Source organism: Stenella coeruleoalba, assembly GCF_951394435.1.
Source record: "Stenella coeruleoalba genome assembly, chromosome: 2".
Lineage (NCBI taxonomy): Eukaryota > Metazoa > Chordata > Mammalia > Artiodactyla > Delphinidae > Stenella > Stenella coeruleoalba.
This window is the reverse complement of record NC_137147.1, coordinates 140,062,770-140,078,055: the sequence shown is the minus strand read 5'-3', so window position 1 is coordinate 140,078,055 and position 15,286 is coordinate 140,062,770. Positions and strand designations below refer to the sequence as shown.

The window sequence follows — 15,286 nt, the reverse complement described above, 5'->3', positions numbered from 1 at the left end:
ATCTGTGCAAAACCAATCTAAATTAACTTGAATGTGGCTTTTGGATATGCTCTTTATTTTAAACTGTGCAACATCAATCTGATACCAGAGTTCGTAATGTCTTTTACCTTTATACCAGTAATTAACATTGTGCCTGTTATTTTTAGATGCCAACGTAAGCGTCATCTACATCTGCTCCCATCGAATGAATGACGAGTTGCTGCTGTATTACAATAAAATCCTGAGTCTACAGGCAGCTGTCAAATCAGGGAATCTTAAGGACAGAAGTGACCTGCGGGACAGGTTCAAAATTATCACCCCTGAAGCTATAAGCATCTTCACTGTGAGTTTGTCTTCTAATTACTACGGCTTCCGGGATGCAGTAAAATTAAATTGGAAATTTTACAACTTGCAACGTCCTGGTGCACGTCAGTGAAATATTATTGCAGGTTTAACAGCTTTACTGATTAGACTACAGGTCGGACGATAGGAAATAAATATCCCAGTTTAACTTGCAGACTTAGCTGAGCTACTGCTGCCCAGTTTCTCTGTAGCTGAAGCCTAATTGTAGTTATTGGGTTGTACCATTAACTAGGTGAATTTATAACATCTACGGTTGCTTTTTCTTAATTTTGTGTGGAGAACACCGAGGCACAGAAAGGCTGGGGCTGCCTGTGGTCACAAAGCTAGTTAAGGACAGAATCTAGACCAGGGCCCCTGTTTTCTGATTTCCACACTGGTATTCCTTGTTATTCCATGGGGTTTTTGTCCCTCAGGGGAATTTGGTCTTATTTACCATATCACATGGTTCATAATGAACAAGGTTCAGATTTTTTTTTAACTTTTTTAGAACTGATTCTTAATGAATGGAACGAATTCTGAGTTGAATCTCATCCCTAGAGAAGAACTTCTGGGAGATTCATAGAAGCATGGGGCACGTTCTAGAATAAGGTAGTGCAAGAGATGGCTTGAAATGAATTTCTCTATATTTTAACAAGAATTTAAGCTTTCCATGGTAAACAATCAACATTTTAATACCTAATGGAGGACTTCCCTGGTGGCGCAGTGGTTAAGAATCCACCTGCCAATGCAGAGGGCACAGGTTCAATCCCTGGTCTGGGAAGATTCCACATGCCTCAGAGCAAGTAAGCTTGTGCACCACAACTACTAAGCCTGCACTCTAGAGCCCGCAAGTCACAACTACTGAGCCCGTGTGCCACAACTACTGAAGCCCATGTGCCTAGAGCCCGTGCTCCACAACAAGAGAAGCCATCACAATGAGAAGCCCACGCACCACAATGAAGAGTATCCCCCACTAGACGCAACTAGAGAAGGACCGCGCGCAGCAACGAAGACCCAACACAGCCATAAATTAATTAATTAAATCTTAAAAAAAAAAATAAGAAAGCAGACAAATCATCACCACTTACTTATAATCTTAGAAACTCCCCAATATCCTCCACCAGTGCAAGGATTGCTTTGGTGCTTCCCAGCTATTCCCTGGCTTCAATGTCAGAGTTACTGTGGATATTGGGAAGCAAGGAACTATCATTAGCGTGTGGTAAATTTCCTGATATTCTCCAGCCAGAAACTGGAGCTAATGCCTGGTAGCTGCTAATAAACAGTTTCTGCATATCTGAAATGCCAATATACATTGAAGAGGCATGGAATGGGGAAGGGGCACTAGATTTGGGAAAAGGAAAGTGAGTAAACAGCTAACATTTATCAAATGCTTAGCATACATTTTCTCATTTGATACTTAGAACACAGCAGCAAGACAGAAATTATCAATTTCCTTCTTTGGCTAAGGAAACCAACACTCATCTTCTAATCCCAAGTTACTAGTGGGGACAGAGTATGAAGCCAAATCTGTCTGACCCCAGAACCCTATCCTGATCTGGAATGACAGCCTTGCTCCTAGATGACCTTGTGGCCTTGGGCAAGCCCCTTTACCTCTCTGGTCCTCTGTTATTCATCTGTAAAATGAAGTGATGGATTAGATCATTTCAAAGTCCTTTCCAGCTCTGCAGTCCTATTACCTGAGAAGTGAATCCTCACCGTCCACTCTTCACCTTCTAAGAGGAGATAGGCAGTTGGTACTAACAGATGTGCAGGGTTACATTCATAGTGTAGGTTTGCATCTCTGCGAATAGAAACAATTAGGAAATATTTTTAAGTACTTAATACTTCTCATAGTTTAAGTTTAAATTATTTGAGTAATTAATCACTCATAGGCAATCACCTCTCTAAAATACAAAAAGTAAACTCTTACTTTCAAATCATTTCCTGCTCGTGTTTAGTTATGGCTTTATTTCTTTTTAATGGGTTTGAGAGATTGCATCAGTGCTGACTTTCTTTCAAATGCATGGCCTTGAGGAGATTTTTTTAAAGTGTGCCAAAAATCTGTTTTTACATCTCTCCAAGTTACTCTACAATGTTTGAATTTGTAATGGTGAAAATGCTGTTATAAAGTCATCGTGTATGTCTATTTTTGAACATTTTAATGTTTATGAAGACATCCTAAGCAACTACCTTTTGTCTCAGGTGAAAAAAAAATTAGTGGTGATAAATTAAATGTAGCTATAATGTTATGGAATTAGGAACATTTTAGATTTTTGTCATCTGTGTTAATCCACAGCCTGGATCTGATGATACTGATTTTCTCTAAATGGTCACACAAGACCTGCAGTCAGTAATGTGTCCTCTGCCGTCACTTACATTCAAATCTTTATTAAACACACGTTGAACACAATACTGTGGTACCATCTTGCCTGAAGAATAAGGCATGCCCAGAGATGACATAATAGAGTTGCATAGAATACTTGCCAAGAGAGATAAACAACCCTAGAGCAGACAGAAATCCATTCCGGCCAGAAATGTGCAACTTTAACGTTAGGTTCTATTGCTGCATCTACCAGCCCCTCATCACACTTCATAAAACTACCAGATCTCACTACTCAATCTGTAAAATGGGAGAAATCATGGCATCTATGGCATGAGAACTGTGCTAATGCTGAACTTGAATTCTGCCTCTGCTATTTACCAGCTGTGTGACTATGGGCAAATCACCTGAGCCTCAGTTTCCTCGTCTCCAAAACAGGGACTGTTAATTGGTACAGTGTTGTATGGATCAAAGGAAAGAGTACTTAACATGAGAGGATTGCCCCCTTTGAAACATTCTTCTAGGTACCCTGAAAAGCCTACCACATACTTTGTGACTCAAGTCACCAGTTCTACAAGACACATCAGTTCTACAAGACACACCAGTTCTACAAGACACAATTTTTTCACATTTTCTCATTGGAATAATTTGTAGGGAAAGGAAAGGAGTGAACTAAACAAGGGGGATAAACAGTGATCAATTAGATGGGAAACACAAACTCACGAGTTGCTGTCACCAGCCATTGTCTAATGGAACACCGGATTTCCTAGAGCTGCATTCTCAGAAGCAGGTTTTTGAAAATGGATTTAAATTAAGCAAAGGCATACTGCATACACCTAAAGAGCTTAGAATATAACACTTGCTCTGAAGGAAGGGTTCAACAGGGTAAATCATAAAATCCTCTTCTCAGAGGAGGTTTTTATTTTGTCTTTTGGCGGGGGGGAGGCGGAATATACATAACGTAAAATTTACCATTTAAATCACTTTAAGTGTACAGTTCAATGAATTAATTACATTCACATTGTTGTGCAATCATCCATTTTCAAAACCTTTTCGACATCCCAAGCAGAAACTCTGTCCTCATTAAACAGTATGTCCAGAAGAGCTTTGGTTTTAAAGGGAACGTTGTATCATAGCTGGAAGGACCCTAGAGATTTCCAGTTCAACCCCTCATTTGAATGTGGGGAACCAAGGCTCAGAAAGATAGTTTTCTAAACCAACTTGCAAGTTACAAATTCAGACAGGACTAAAATCCAGGGGCTCTCCTCAGTTGCTTTCTCTTATACTCAGCAGTCATACCCTCCAACAGTTTGCAAACTGGTGCAGCAGATACTCCTCAAAATAGTGGCTCGGAATTTCTCCACACTTCAATGCCATATTGAGTAGATAATTTTGACTAAAACCAGGAGAGAAGGTGCTAGTGTACAAAATCCCTTGAACTCCATTAAGACTCTCACGTCTTGCATTATATTATTTGCATGACATTTTAATGACTTTATTTTTAAAAAGTTTTCTCCATAATAATATTGATAATTACTACCATTGATTGAATATCAACTGAATGCCATGCATTATAATAGGTGTTAAACATTTATGATCTTATTTTATCCTTAGAGGAACCCATCAAATGGGTATTTTTATTCCCTTTTAGAAGATGGAGAAACTTAGTCTCAAGGAGTCTAAGTCATTTGCCCAAGTTCGGGTTGTTTATAATGGATAGAGCTGGATTCAAAGACAGAACCATTTGACTCCGAGGCCCCATCACTTTCTCGTGTGCCATGATGCTCTCTTCTCTAGAGGAAATGAGCACAATCTTGGGTTCCCATATTCCAGCCTAGGCTATGGCCATCCTCACCTGCTAAAATCCTACCCATCCTTCAAAACTTACCTCAACCCCGACCTCTTTCATAACAATAATACAAGCTCACATTCATTAACTGCTTATATCCAAGGCGCTATTATAAGTGCTTTACATGTATTATCTCATTTAATACTCATAGCATCCTTATGAGATCGGTACTACTATTATACGCATCTTACAGATGAGGAAACTGAGGCCCAAGAAGAATGAGTAATTTGCCTTTTCAGCTTTCCCCACTAGCATGTGGCCTCTGCCTCCCTCCTCCCTGCCTCCAAGACCCTCTGTAGCTCTTTATGGCCCTTCTCTGCCTTGTATTAGTTATGCATTAATGGTACTCATCTGTGTCCCCACTCCTTGAGAGCAGAGATATGCTTGTATTAGTTTTGGTGTGTGTTGACCATCTGGCTCCATCCTCTGCCCCTTATTAGACATGCTGGATTTATTTATTTAATTGAATGAGACAGTCACATGTATTGCTGAGCTGGGTCTAAGTAGTCAAAAATAAAAAGAGTTTTCCATTGGAAAAGAAATTTGAGTCTCACTGAAATTCTCAAATATTTTCCATTCGTGAATCCTTTCTGGAGTGTTGGCTAAGAACCATGATAATCATCATAACAATACATAGTCTCTGAAACGGAATTTTTGGTAGAACTTTGGAAAGAGAGTATCAAGTCAAGTGCCTATTTCCTACTGAATCATTTAAAGGGTTGCCAGAATAGGAGTCCTGAACAGTGAAGAATACTATGGGGTTTTTTCCTTCATTCTTTTGTATCGATTTTCCAGACGCTTTAGTGTTAAACCATGCCAGAAGTGTTGCAGAGATGAATCACTATTATCCAAAGGCCACCAGCCTCTTTTCCTTCTGACAGAAGGATAATTCCACGTGCATCAAATAAATACAGATGTGTAGTAATTAGTTCTATTCCCAGTGAGCCTATTTCCAACACACTAAAGATGTGAGTGATCATGGAACCTCACCCCAACAGCTTTTATCAATTTAAACTGCTAAACAACGGGATAGTTCATAACCCAGCCTGTTATTAATAATGCATTTATTGTGCGTAACATTATAAATTAGGTGTGTGGACCAGAAAAAGAACACCTTTTAACAAGAATAATATGATCTCCCCCCAGAAGCAGCATATGTGCCTGGCCACTCACCTGATGTACAGTCCCAAGGCAATCAAAAGAATAAAAAATCTCATCCAAGGAACAGAAGCCTACATTGTCAGCGGGCTCCTCCACAGAGATGATTTAGCTGTGGCGGATATGTTAGATGTACCCATCCTGGGCCCAGAGCCTGAACTAGCTCATGTCTATAGTACCAAGTCCGGAAGTAAACGGGTCTTTGAAAGCGCCAATGTGCCAGTCCCTCCTGGAATATATGACGTCTATAGTCACCAGCAGGTATGCAGGGTGGACAGGCGAGGCTCTGTTTAAATATTTCACATTCTCTTGACCTTACGGGAACTTTAGGTCTTCTGGTGTCAGCCCTACCCAATGAAGAATATTGTGGAATACTTGAGTTGAGTTGATGGGATCTACTTTAGGCCTTCATGTTTCAAAGCGTCTTCCTAGGGGCCTTACAGAAATTGTTGTAATTCCCAAAGTATTTCTTCATTTGGATTAAGGAACTGAAGGCCCTATTCATATACTAATCTGCTATCAATATTTATTGACTTAACATGGATTAATTCATCAACATATTAGTTAGCAGGACCCTAAGAAATGTGAGAGTCAATTTTGGCTAAAAGGAGCAGGTTTGGAAAGCTCCAGGGAGTGAGCCCTTTCTGCTGAGTCATGTTGCAAAGGGCATGTGGCAGAGGGCTGCAGATATCTGTGGCTCTGTAAAAAAAAAAAAATCCCAGCTCCTCAGGAAGTGGCCATATAGGAAGGAGGGGGGAAAATTCCAGAAAGGGGAAGTAAAATGGCTCTAGGAGGAAAACTATCTGCTTCTGGGTTTTGCCTTGGTCCGAGTCTATGGCTATGCCTTCTTCCAGCAGATAGTTAGGGCCCTAACTATCTGGAGAACTATTATATAATATTAGTCACTACAAATGTAGCCACTAGAGAACTAGTAATTAGCCACTTTGAGTTAGCTCTGGCAGGTGTTCTCCCATTTAACTATTTTTTTTCACAATAAAGAAAATAAAGAACAAATGGCTGTTAACATTTCCTAACCCCTGTTTCAATACATCTCTTAACCATTACTCTGAGCCAATCACAAGTGATTCCGGGCAGCCACTTCTAGGGAAACTAAAGAACTGTACACAATGAGGATGTTTGTAAGGGAAAATATTTAGGGATCACGCTTCTTCTCTCAGTTGCCTGATCCTGATGCTCTGCACCTCATAGCCGCTGAGCCCCAAAATCAAGCTTTTCAACAAATCATACTTTTCAGAGACTAATTTGAAAATTTAGCTTATTAAATTGCCCCAAAAGTGTTTCAGTCTTGCTAGATAGAGTGTCCTTGGGCAATACATGGGCTCATGAAGGAAGTTCCTCTTAAAGATGGCAGCGTCTAGAAAAGGCACAGGCAATCTTAATAGGATTAAAAGAGAGGGGCTCCTCCTAACCTGGCATGTCCCTTCCATTGTCATTAACCTCCACTGGAATTTGAAGGTAACAGAGTGGATTGCTTAACTCTGCTTCCCTGTAGAATACAAGTGAAATGCATTTTTAAATGATACAATTTCATACATGTATATTAAACAATCTTCAAAGCCTTAAACTTAAAATATGTGCAATATTTACACTGAGTGAGTCTTGCTTTTGTCCCCATTGATGAGAACTCAGAACTCAGGCTATGAAATATTTTAGAACTTTGTATGTTAATTGTGGTTAAAGATGCAGGAACATTTAATGCAGTAAAGCCTCCCCCTAATACTGATATTCAGAAGTAGGATAAAAACCTCTCCTCATAGACAAATTGGATTTGAAGGATGTCATTTCACCTATGGCATGTGCAAATTGTATCACAATAAACTAAGTTATAACTAAGGTCCATGCTATCTGTTTGGAAAATGTATCTCTAAGGTCAACAAGAATTGAAGTACTCCACTGAGATTTTTCCACATAGTGCCTATCTGAACATGTCAGCGTTTTGAATTTGCAGATGGTAATGAATCAATAACACTGACTTCTTACCGATGTGCATCATAAACTTAAAGCTGGTGAAAGAAAGCTGTGATTTCTTAATTTAGGTTAATAAATATTCCTGGTTATCAGTTGGATTTTAGCAGTAGACATTTTTCTACTTCTGCCCTACACCAGTATAAACTGTATGCCAATTAAAAAATATATTACATCTTTTGAACAGAGAGATTCAAATAGAAAATGATAAATGTTTGGCAATAGCATAAAGTCATTGGTTTATGATTAAGTAATTTATGTAAAAAATCCAACTTGAGCACAGTGAGCATTTCCTGTTTTGTTCCATAAAGTAACCATGCAAGTTCTCTTTCTGGCATGTGTTCCATATGAAATATTGACAGCTTTGGTTAAATAATCAAAAATGGTGACGCTATTTTAAAGCACTGTTCAATTTTCACTTAAAGATAGCGCATAATTCTTTCCAGTGGTGCAGTCTTTACAATACTATTGATCCTTTTCATTACTGTATGGGATTCATCAACAGGCACCCATTTATAGGATTCTCAGAAGCAACAAACAATAGGATTTAGAAGAAACAGATAATAATTCTGTTAGTAGTTGAAGCTTCCAAATATACATACATCCAAACATACAATGAAAAAGGCTGTGCTAGAACAACTTTCCTTACATTGGCAAAAGAATTTTATTGGATATTAACAGTCCAAAGACCATTTCTACTTCTGCAATGTATGACCATAATACAACAAATAGAATCTATCTTCTCGACACAACAGTAGAGAAAGAAGGGATGTAACCTTGGAAGGCACATTTAAAAAACCTTCCTAGGCTATGCTCATAGCCATATGGTGTGTAGACCAGAGTACTTGTCATTTAAACACCCAAATTATCCACAGACACTACTTGATAATTAGGGAGCTAAGACAATTTCATTTTCACCCTAATTGAATACCCCATGGTTGCATGGGGCTTCCAGGGATCCCAAGTATGCCTGTTTTGGTATCACTTCTACACTGCTGCATAGTGTAACATCCCCAGGAAGATTTGCTGGAAAGACACAACTCAAGAGAACAGATTGTGCCTTTAATCAAAATAATGTTAATCTTCCAGCTCCAGATTTCAACAGAACTATAATCTCGAGTTCTTTCACACTCTTTAGTTTTAAAAAATCTACTTGGTGAACAAAAACTTATCAAAGGTGAAGAGAATAGTGCTGCAGAGGCCTCCTTAAGCACAGACCGTGGCCAAGAACAACATGGGGTAGGCTCAGGAGAGAGAACGCTTGGTATTGTTTTTTCCGTGCAATATAGACTGGAAAGTCAGATGAGAAGACTAAACAAAAAAATCATTTTGTGATCTAATGAGTTATTTTTCACCAAGGCTCTACTAGAACAGTATTACTTATAATTAAGTAATCTTGCTATAGACTTTTGTCTGATTCAAACTTATCCCAAATGGCTTGTTGACTGTTTGGAAAGTTGCTTCTCTTGCTCCTCACTTCCTTCTCCACCTCACCCTTCTCCTCCACCTCTCTGCAGGCTGAGATGGGCAGCACAGTGGAGAAGAAATGGGCTTAGGTATTGGACTCAGAGCAGCCTGGGTGGAGTCTCTGCTCTGCCACTCAATGCTGTGTGATCATGGGCAAGTTATTTACATTAGCTGAGTCTCAGTTATTTATACATAAAGAGGAATTAATAATGATGCCTACCTCATATGTTTTTATGAGTGTTATGTGAAAAAACTTGGAATTCCCTGGAGGTCCACTGGTTAGGACTCCATGCTCTCACTGCCAAGAGTCCGGGTTCAATCCCTGATCAGGCAACTAAGATCCCACATCCTACAAGACACACAGCATAGCCAAAAAAAAAAAAAAAAAAAAAGAGAGAAAGAAAAGAAAACTCATGTAGAGAGCTTAGCCAAAGGCCTAGATCCTACTGAGAGTTCAATGATGTTAGATATTATCATCATTATTATTACTATGATATTAGAGCTTGAACTTCTATCCCTGAAACATTCATGTGACTGAGCCCAGTTCTTGAGGGAATAGTTTCAAATAAGATGTAGGATAGGTGTGTATTCCAAGAAAGTTGCTTTCATGAGTGTTTTATCTCCTTTATCTGTCTTGTACCTACAATACACATAATACACTTTGTCAACTGACCGGCCAAATGTATGTATTTCACATACACTAACGAGGAAAAACTTAAATGCTTTATAGACAAGAACATTTAAAAGCTCAGCAAAGCTCCAAACAGTTAAAGTTTTCGAGACTATAACTTTTTACAACCTTGAAACTATAAAAAAAAAATTGAAGGATAAGTAAACACATAATTCCCTGAAAAAGGAAGAAAACAGTATCAAGATTCAATTACAGATATTCACAGGTTTTTTCCTTTTGCCTTTAAAAGCCAGCAAATGATAATTTCATAATTTCTCATAAATAAGATTATACTTTTAAACATGTCTTTAGTCCCACTGGTGAGTGGTTTCTTCATACCATATACATATATATACACACACATACATGTATCACATAAAACTTCTTCTAATCTGTCTTAATAACTAGAAGAAAACCGAATGAACAGACTGTTTGAAATAAAGACACATGAGAAGTACCACAACTAAGTTAACACAATAAGAAGGAATCCAGGAAACTAAATGTTGCTGTGTCTTTGGCCCCACAGATAATAGAACAGGTGAGTCAGCTGGTCATTGATCACCTGGAAATCCAACGCTGGCTCTTTAAAATGGACTATGAGTTTGGAGGAAATGGGACTGCATTTTGTGACATTCCATCCCACCTAAAGTGCTACAAGTGGGTCCTAAGGGAGAGTCACAGATACGGCCGTGAAGACTGGAGCAAGAAATGGGCACAAGTGAGTGTTCGATGGTAACTTAAACCCGAAGTGTCTGTGAACAGATAGGAGATAAAGCAAAAGGCTCTGCTAGAAGATAAGGCACTTTCTTCTAGACTCAGCTGCGTTACCTACCAGCAGTGAGACCTTAGGCAAGTTTTTTACTTTCTTTGGCCTTAGTTCTTATATACAAAGTGAATGAGGTTGATTAGGTTATTTTAAATGTTCCTTCTTGGAGCCCTAAAAGTCCTCAAATTGATTATGATAATTAGGAAGTAATCTTTTTACCATGTTCAAATAACATTACAAATCTAATCATTTGCTGTAAGTGGGTCTTGATCAGATGCTTCTAACAAGTGTTATTAAGCTAGTTGTATTTTATTATGAGAGAGAAATTCTATTAGTGAATGCTTGTGACCTGGAAGCTAATGTATAATAGCATTCTGTCAGCAGTCATATGGTTTTGAAGATAATTCAAGGAAATTTATCTAACTGCTGGTGCCTGTGAGATGTTGAGAAAATAATACATTCCAGCAAGAAAATCTCCCGGCAAGAACTGAATAGGTAAAAACTCTTAGCATATGAGTGACGTGTACAGATTTTTCCACACATATTGATGGAAGGATGAATTGTACAACTTCTTAGTCTGTTTCAAACTTGCTTAATAATTAGTTTTATATGGCCTCATATATGAATTACCCCACCATTCTAAAAGTTGCATCATTTTGCATCCAGAGACCTCGACTTGCCTGGCTTCTCTTAATCCCAATCTCTGTTTTGGCTGAGCTACTGGTGAAAGCATAACTGATGAGGAAAATTCAGACGCAGATTCCCTTAACTGATTCCTTCCCCACCGATGTCTGTAGTAGTGGGCTGTGCAGTGATTTGCATCTGCTTTGAGCAACCCACTATACGAGTATATGAATCAAGACACAAGTGATAGAAAGGGAGGGGCACACAAGAGAGAACCCCATTATTCTTGTGAAAGTGAAATGACGAATACATCTAGAGAATAGTCAGAAGGGAGAGTTCCCTTTTACAAATGTTACTGTTCTCCTCATAATCTATTCCGGGCTTTTCCTCCCCTTCCATCAGTGAATGGACTAAATGCAGTACTTGTCATGGCTAGCTTTTTACATATTATTTAAAGGATACCAAAATGAATTACTCTTCTAGAAAAAAATAAAACAGGGAAAATGTATTTAATTTTGAGGCCCACAGAGGTTTCTCTTGTGTTCTCCTTGGACTAGATTTTGTTTCATCTTATATAAAAAAAAAATTTTAAGCAAAACTGTTGAGATTAAACCATGAAAAGTATGACTTTTTTAATCTAAAAGACTGAAATGTTAATGTACAAAGTATTTGCTGTCTCAATATTTCAAACCAATTTTCATAAAATTCTCCTGACACTAGACTATGATAAATTTGAAATGTTTGACTTTAAGTTTTAAAAATATTTAAAATATTAGCATTTGGCTGAATTGCATTTAGAAACCTGAATATATATTAATTTCAATTATTTTAAACAATACCGTTTTAAATTGTCACCAAATACATTTGGCATTATTGTTAATGTTGTCAAATGTGACACTTTTGAATAATTAATAATCTGTCTAAATCTTTTTTTTAACTTAACAAGGGAAAAATCATTATTATGAAATCTTTTTACACTCTGAGACCTGTGCTTGGCCAGGGTGTGGTTAGAAGCCAAAAATAAAAATAAAAAATAAAGTAGTTCTGAAGAGCTTTTTTTTTTTTTTTTTTTGTAGGAGACTTTTGACATTCTTTTGCCTTCAAAGTGAAATTGCATTCAGAGTGGAAGTGAACCGCAAGTTCCACTGAGTGTAGCTATTGAAAATTTAGGATTAGAATTATCTTTTGTCCCAGAAAACCGTCATAACGGTGCACATTTAGACATCAAAACATTACTTTATGAGCACAGGCATGTTTTAATGTCCTATTACAGTTTGTAGACCTGTTTCTTTTGATAATGAAGATGTTGTGTCATCAAGCCTAGCCTGGCACATACAAAACATATACTGGCAGGTTATTAAAAATATCAGCTTCTTGATGAAAGACTATCCTGCAGGCTAAGAGTCCAGAGAAAGACTCCATTCTGGGAGAATTATTAGAAATGAAAATATGACTGTAAGCACTAAACTATGTTAGTACTTACAAATAGCATCATTTGCATAGCAGTTTATGACATGATACCATGATTTTTCTCATTGGTATGTTGTAGGCAACAGATTAAAAACAGTGCTGTTTATGGGAGTTTGAACTGTTTTGAGAGGCTCTTGCATCTTATGTAAATATTGGTTTTAGAGGTAGGCATGATTCAGTGTAGACTCAAGGATCTAATATAAAGATCATCTTTTTTTCTACCTATCTAATTGAGAACGAGAGTTATTTGGTTGCAGTTGAGACTTGAAACAAAGTCATGGAATCAACAAATGCTAAAACATTGAAGTCACATTTAAAAAATCAGTGTTGACCTGTAGGTGATTTTAGGAAAAGCAGAATGTTACGTGATGGCCACAATGAAAACAGCACAACTCTCATTTTTTTCATGATGGCTTGGTACCAACCTTACTCTCTTCATCCTACCAGCTAACAAAACCTACGTCCGCCAACAGGTTCCAGTAAACTCACTCACTTAAGTACTCAATGCTTGTTAAGGTTCAAATGAATCTACACATGTGTGCATGCTCCAAAGACCCCACTCCCCAGTCGGGGGGATTTCATTTAGTAGGAATAAAGGCTTAAGCAAAGACACACCTGTAGGGGAAAAACCTTCCTGGATACTCTCACCTAAGACAGTGTAGGGAGACCCAAGTAGACATTTGTTGTGGTACTAGTCCTTCTTGTGCCTTTTTCTTTCTTTCTTTTTTTAAGGGGTAAAATTTCCCTCCCTCGCTCCTAGAAGATTGGCTTGGTGGTAGTGAGGCCTGGTGACACTGCTTTAGAAGAGTAGTTGCCAGAATACTGGCCTAGACGTGAGATTTAGCATTTTGTAGACCCATGAATACACTATAAGGTCTTGACATTTCTCCATATTTCTTAATAATAATAATAGAATTGTACCATCGCATATTTGATCCACGGGTGGTTGATGTGGAACCCGCAGATACGGAGGGCAACTGTGCAATGCCATTTTATACATGGGACTTGAGGATTCTTGGATTTGGGTATCCATGGGAGTCCTGGCATTTCAGTACTTTATGTGAATTGACTCATTCAATCTCAGAAAAAAACGGAAGTTTTTATTCATTTACTTCCACACCACTTTGATACGGAAGGTATTGTCACTCTGTTTACCGACGGAGAAATTGATGCTTGGGAAGTGCAGTGACTTGCCCAAGTTCACACAGCTAATAAATGATCCGCACCTAGTTTGGAACACACATCCACTCCTCCTGGCCCCGTGCCGTTGCCACACTGAGCTGAATCCATTTAGAAAAGACCCGTTGTTTGAAAGCCTTAGAGTAGCGTTCTCCCTCAGGTCCCTGCCGTTGTGGCCTGCTGCCCTCGTGGCAGACTGTCTGCTTTCTACAGAGACTTGCGGGAAACACAAATGTCCCACAGCTATTGCTCTCAAATTTCTTCCCTTTCCTGTCTGAAAGGAGAGCTGCTGTCCTGTTGCCAGCAGGCTGAGATGTAAGAGGGCCATCGGTACACACACCTCATAGTTTCAGAGAAGAGGCCCTGTTGGGGGGTCTGTAGGATTCGGCTTTGCAACCTAACTGCCTCACGTACCTACTTATGTGCATGGGTGAGGAGAGTGAGTTTTAGATATCACCCTTTGATCGTTCATGGAGGTGACAAATTTTCAATGCCTTTCTCAACTTAGTACACTAGCAAGATCATTTTAGTGAACCTGTAAATTCTCACAGAGCTTAGAGTAAGTAGCCTATCTTCACAATCAGACACAGCAGTAAAAGTATAGTGAGTTTTTAAAACCCTGTTTTTTGGATAAGCAACCACATATTTTGTTTGTTTGCTTTTAGTCTCCTGTTCCAGGTTGACATGTAAACTTCCTCTGAAGCAAAATGAGGTCTGGAATAGGCTAGTATGAATAATTGAACATTCAGGATAAGTAGGAGGTGGCCTGGCTTCGTGGGTTCCATAGCCTAGGCGCACAGAGGTTACTCGGGGGGAACCATGGGCAAGTCACTTCAGCTCTCCGGGTCTCTATCGCTTCAACTGTAAAGAGAAGTAATATTAGTACCTGTCTCCTGGGCAGGTAGTGAGAATTAAATGAGATAACCTTTGTGGGTTGGCTACCGATGTACTTAGCACATAAGACTTCAAGAAATGCTACTTGTTATTAATATTACCATAAAATTGCATTACAGTTAAATTGTAGGTAATATTGAACAAGTACATACAATTTAATCTTTTTATGGTGATTCAGAAGGTCCTGTAGCATCTTGTAGGCTTCCAGAACATTGTTCTATGCATCAATTATCATTACATAGGATTGTGGCTGTTGTGGATACAGAATGTTGACCAAGTTGTGCCTACCCAATGATTTACCCAGATAATGCCTTTAAAAGAATAAACCATGAAAGCAGCCTGGTTTCTTGTAATTTGAAAACAGAAAATAATTCCAGTTATTTAAACTTCCTACATGTTGTATAAAGAGGCATTGACCTGATAAAGTAGAGATTTTTCTGACCACAAGATTGAGACCCGGTTGCTTCATTTTCCGGTTCCAGTTGATGTCTTTTCTAATTAGTGTAGCAGCACGTCACCGCAATCATTGGAAAGTCTTAGTCATTTACATATTTTTCCTTATCTCTGAAAATGACTTAGAAT

The 15,286-nt window shown here is 38.5% G+C and overlaps 1 protein-coding gene across 2 annotated transcripts in view; it reads left to right on the top strand.

Moving 5' to 3' along the window:
• The window catches only part of LOC307180147 (IQ domain-containing protein H-like), a gene marked incomplete at its 3' end in the record, with an annotated part of 97,418 nt that overhangs the window by 17,941 nt on the left and 64,191 nt on the right, over window positions 1–15,286 (top strand). For both annotated transcript variants that reach the window (XM_079910285.1, XM_079910286.1), the window contains exons 4-5: window positions 147–322; window positions 10,298–10,489. In XM_079910285.1, coding sequence (XP_079766411.1) covers window positions 147–322; window positions 10,298–10,489 — 368 coding nt within the window. The remainder of the gene's footprint in view (window positions 1–146; window positions 323–10,297; window positions 10,490–15,286) is intronic.